At 36.2% G+C, this 5,956-nt stretch overlaps 1 protein-coding gene across 1 annotated transcript; it reads left to right on the plus strand.

Annotated features, from left to right (window-relative positions):
• Positions 1-968: 968 nt before the first annotated feature.
• HB23 (homeobox protein 23) lies at positions 969-2,339 on the plus strand. The gene has a single exon (XM_079035438.1). The coding sequence runs from the start codon at positions 1,077-1,079 to the stop codon at positions 2,091-2,093; it is 1,017 nt and encodes a 338-aa protein (XP_078891564.1). The 5' UTR covers positions 969-1,076; the 3' UTR covers positions 2,094-2,339.
• The last annotated feature ends 3,617 nt before the right edge of the window (positions 2,340-5,956 follow it).

Genomic DNA, 5,956 nt, shown 5'->3' on the forward strand with positions numbered 1-5,956 from the left:
AGCTTACGCTGGGCGTACTCTTGTGCTGGCCACCTTGCATGCATGGGATCATCTTGTCACTAATTTCCATTAGGGGCTAAAATCGACAATAAATACAAAGTGTCATAACTCCTTCATTCCAAGTCCGTTTCCGACGAACTTTATATCCACGAAAAGGTGGCGGAAAGCCCTACGCTCCCCTCGACACCACCAAGCCTAAAACCTTTCGGATAAAATCCAGGACCCATAAAAGACCGAATCACCCCTACCCTTTGGTTTTCGAGGCCCCAACCGAGTAATTTCAAACAGGACGTTACAAGAATTAGGCGCTACTCTAAGGTGGATTCATAAATTATATGAAAGTTTCGATGAAATTAGATCTTTTATGTTATTTTGAAATTAAGGATTGGACCGACTATAATATATACAAGATGTAAGTTCGTAATATACTTTATTCCAAATGTCATATTTTGAGTAACTTTATATTCGACATATATTGTTTTGTGATGGTCTGAAATAAAACAATGAGTTGTTTTGAAGTTCGTAGTAATTTGTAAATCGATTATGATTTTCAAGCTTATTTGGATAATATTATTATTCTACGGTGAAATTGGACTTAATCCACACAATACATAGTCGATATTTGTCATTTTAACACCCACGAGTTGAAATCATATTTGAACTTAAGATCTTCCTTATTCCTTATGTAGAATTTATTTTTAATCTATTCACCGTTGGGCTTCTTACATGATGGTTTAAAATTTTATTACTTGTGATTTCTTATTATTTAACAATCAATTATTAAATTTCTTGTTATTTCACAACCAATTAGTAAAAAAACAGAATTACGTCTTCTTATTTAACAACCAATTTGAGAGAATCTATTTTGCTATATATATAACCCGACCCGTATTCTGTTTTAATTTGTGACCCATGTATGAAATTCGGGTTAACCAATGAGTGGATTACTTAACCCAAGGGTTAAGAAGAAGCAGTGCAGCACCACATAAGAGGGTTATCTACAGTCATCGTCCCAAAAAGCACTATTTTCCGTCTATGGACCCCTAACCCTATTCCCAAAGCATAGTTAATTACTCATGGACGTAACATCACCACCGCCCACCACCACTACAACAACCACCCCCACCACCAGCTCTATCAAAGCTCTTGATCAGGATGCTCGGATCCAACCAAATAGTGTCCAAAAACAGCTCCCACCACCGTTTACAAACGGAGTGCTTAAGCGTCATAAACCTCGGCATCACCACAACCCGACGCCGGTGGTGGTGACATACAGAGAATGTTTGAAGAACCACGCGGCGAGTATGGGCGGACACGCAGTCGACGGTTGTGGAGAGTTTATGCCCTCGGCGACGTCAACGCCGACCGACCCGACATCGTTAAAATGTGCAGCTTGTGGTTGTCATCGCAACTTCCATCGCCGTGACCCGGACGAATCATTTCTGAACAGCCCACCTGTTCAACACCTCATCGAGTACCAACCACACCACCGCCATCACCCTCCACCACCTCAACCACAACCAATTTCCCTCGGCGGAGTTAGAGGAAGCAGTTCTAGTCCGGCGGATTCCCCATCTCCACCTCCGATCTCCTCATCTTACTACCCATCAGCACCACACATGCTCCTAGCTCTCAGCGCTGGCTTATCCGCACAAGCGCCGGAAAACCACCACAACCCCTCAATTCACTTCACCCCATCCTCTGCCGGCGGCAGCATAATCGGGTCTAACTCAAATGGGAAAAAACGATTCCGAACAAAATTCACTCAAGATCAGAAAGAAAAGATGCACGAATTAGCTGAACGAGTCGGATGGAAGATGCAGAAGCGAGACGAAGATTTAATAATCGGATTCTGCAACGAAATTGGTGTCGATAAAGGGGTTTTCAAAGTCTGGATGCATAACAACAAGATGACGTTCGGCATCAAGAAAGATTCCGGCAACCACAACAACGACAATGGATCTCCCGGCGGTGGAATTGATTTCTTAACAAATAGAAATAACCACCACGAACACCACCAGCCACCACACAACGACAGTATTAGCAGCGGTGGTAATGCTATCGGCACTAATGGTTCATCTTCATCTTCTTAATCTTAATTATGGATAATAAGCACGTGTTTAATTAGAGATTACCAAGAGAGAGAAAGGCCAACAAAGGGTAAGAGGCTGTTGTTTGTTTTTAATTAGCTACTTATATTAGAATCTTTTTTGTTAATTAATTAATTAATCTTTGTTTAATCCAAATTAGGAAAGTTGTAGTATGACTTTGATCCAAATAATACCATGTTTAGAAAGTACATTGAATTAAGGGAATCACCTTTTCAATTTAATATTCCACTAATATCTTTAATCACCCAAATCAATTTTGGATCTTGAGGAGTATTAAATTAAATAACATATTTCTCATTCTTTTTAATCATTTTTGAGGAAAAAGGTATTTTTAGATGCATCACTTGTGAATATGTACAAAAACATTTGTTAGTCCATTGTAGATAAACATTGTTTCAATAGGTCAACTGTCTATTGCTTTTGTCAAATTTGACCATATCGTCATCTACCGTTACAAAGTGAACAATATATTTAAATTCATTTATAACCTAATAAAAATATTTGACTTGTTTAATTGTTTGAAATAATTAATAGTCTCGTCAATCGAAAATAAATAATATTGGACCATTTGAACGAACAAAACTCGTATTAATTTTAGTGCGTATCATTTCATAGTTATGCTTCGGGATTTGTGATGATGAGGAAGATAAATTGGCGATTTTTAATATATTTTTTTGTTTTTTTTTTTACAAAATATTATTCCAATGTCTTTATCTCACTTTATTCTTTAATTCAAACTACAATATTTCATTTTCTACCCCAAACTTTCGAAAACCAGCAAAACTTCCATCATTTTGGTTTTAAAAAAAAGTATAGTAGTTTACAAACATTCATTGTTTTAGCTCAACTTTGTATTTTATTATCCTTATGGTTTTATTTTATTGCAGTTTTTGTCCCTACGTTATGAATTATGATCCATACAAAATGATATTTTTTTTTTCTCTTTTTAATATCATTTTTAAGAGTAAGTTACATAAATCGTGGGTTATGGTAAATCACTAAATTGTTTGTTTGTCTCCATCTTCATTTTTCGTATTCGTACGTCGTTGTTTTCATTCATGCCAGCGAGACATGAAACAAGTATATTGTTCTTATTTATTTATTTATCAATTAATTTTTTGTTTATTATATAATAATTGTAATTAAAATACTAAAACCCACCCCACGTTCATCATCATCATCGTCTCTCCCCATATGAATCCCTATTATCCTTTCCTCCCATCTTTACGTTCATCGTTGTCGTCAGCTACTACACGAGAAAACTCGTAGTTGAAGGCTTCCAATCGCAAAAAAACATGTTTTTGGGTTTATTTTCATTGTTAATTTTCCATGGTGTATTTAATCTAACATATGATTTGTTTCCTTTTTTACTACGTCTGCTTCTATTTTATTTTGATGCATATTATTCAAACATTATTAATTTATGAGTTCGATTGTTTGAGGGAGAATACATCTCCGAGATCATTTCCGTTCTTCATTTTACTTCTTTTTCGACTTTTGATGTGTGATTTGTATACTATAATCCTAATTTTTCTCAACCAAACTGTCATACAACATGCATCATATCTAATTGTGAAATAGTATAATCATGGTAATAAAGAGTGTCGAATACAAGGGATCGAAATGATTCATATTAGATAATTCAAATGCTAATTACACCATAAACAATAAAGTAAATTGGGGTGGCGGAGAGATTCAATTAAACTAGATTAGAAACCAAAACTAAATTAGAGACTAGATTTACAGACAAAAAAAAGGTTCCACTTAGATTTTGAATCTCTCTCATTTCCTATGATTGATTGTTTATAAGTGTAATAGATTTAATATCATTAATTATCGATTCTTATAATGATTAGCTATCTTGGTCCGATTAATTAATACTATTAATTATGATTAACTAATACTATTAAATTTAAAACAGAGAAAGTAAATATCCTCTTATCTTTTGATGATACTAATCATCCATCCATTTAAATGATGACATGTGTCATATTAGTATCATAAAATATCATTAAATCTCATTAAATGAATAATAAATGTTACACATGTCACAATTTCATTAGATAGAAGGATATATAGGAACAAAAATTAGGAAGACATTTAACTTCTCTTTAAAACAAGACTAAACTGCAAAATTAGTCCATGTGGTTTCACAAAAAATGTGGATAAAGTCTAAAAAGTTTTTAACTTGCATAAAAGATCCACAATCAAGAATTTCTTATGGTTATGGTCCCTGACAAAGTCGAAAAAAATATTATGCCCTTTAAATTTCTTTTATGTATTTTTTTTATATTTATTCCATGTTTTATTATTTCAAAAATAAAAATAAAAGAACGGGCCCCCAATTCCCCCTCCCCTCTCTCCCCCTTTTAAGTCACCTTTAAAATTGCACCGGAAGATCAAAAAACATCATCTCTGAAAGTTCTTGCATTTTCAAACACACAAATAAATCAACGAATTCTGATGCAACACATGAGAAAAATGGCACACCAGCTTCTCCGGCCACCGCCCTAGCCAAAAGTGTAACACTTGGATTCAGATTTGCTTCTTTATTCGGGGTTGCGGTCTAATATTCAGTGGTCATGAGGCTGAGGGCCTCGGGAAAGGAAGAATTTGGTCCTTCTCGGGTGTAGGTGTTATGGTCTAAGTGATCCAAGTGTTCGATTATGTCTTCAGAGGCTAAGGGTATAATCGTAATTTGATATTTCGGTCTTTTATGGATTTCAGGTTTTGTTAGGGAGGTTTTAAAGCTTGGTTATGTTGTTAGAAGCGTAGGTCTTTTCACCACCTTTCTGTGGATATAAGGTTCGTTCGAAACAGACGTATAATGAGGAAGTTATGACATGTTGAAAATATTGGCAGAATTGGCCCCTAATGGAAATAGTTGGCAAAGGGGTCCCATGCAGCCGAAGAAGCATATGCGTGTCTGCCTGGGTATGCCCAACGTAGTTGGGGGTATCCTCATCATAATGTTCAGAGGGCCAAACCCTAATTTTTAGGGTTTGGGCATTATTTAAACATCATTATGAGCTCAAGGCTCTTTCATTCTCAGACTTCTTTGCCTTCTAAGCCTCATTTCGGAAACCCTAACCTCATTTTGAGTGATTGTGAGATCTGAGCATGTCCTTGGTGAATTCTTTCTCATTTTGAAGAAAAAGGTGCTTGGTTCTAGCTTATGGTTCAAGGGAGGACATTTATATCCAGAATTTTGGCTCCATTTCCAGCTTATAAAAGCTAAAAAGTTCTAACCTTGCTCATTAGAAGTTGGGATCTAAGATTGTGTGGGTATTGGTCCCATTTTGACCTCATGGGTGAGATCTAGTGGTTAGACACCACTCCGGGAGCTTTGAGTTGCTACTCTGAGCATTTATGTGGTAATAAGTTGATAAAGTTGCCACTCTTACGGTTAAAAATCATCCATGCATGTTCTAGATGGATTATGTTGGGTCTTAATGGATTAAGTTGGTTGTTGGGTCCCATTGAGTCATGCAAATGCATAAAGGTGCCGACTTTATGCATTAAGAGCTTAGTTGGAAGGTTTTCTGAGGTTTGAGTGCAAAGGACTTAAAGGATTAAGTCATAAATCGAGTTTTCGAGAAATTGTGGTTAGTCCCCGCGTAATTACAGGTACACCCAACGTACCTCCTTTTGGTCATGATTTGGAACTCCTTGAGTACGTCCCGCGTTCTTCGATCTGATAGATTTTGGGTTGTTGAGTTTTGGGCTTTGCTTTCCTTTGGGCGACTATATTGGACTTGCTGTTTGGGCCTTTGTACCATCTGAGATTTATTATTGGACAAGGAATTATTGGGATTTAGTTTAAGGCCAATATAGGTGTTGGGCCC

This window comes from Lactuca serriola, chromosome 4 (assembly GCF_051521515.1).
Source record: "Lactuca serriola cultivar US96UC23 chromosome 4, Lser_US96UC23_V15, whole genome shotgun sequence".
NCBI lineage: Eukaryota > Viridiplantae > Streptophyta > Magnoliopsida > Asterales > Asteraceae > Lactuca > Lactuca serriola.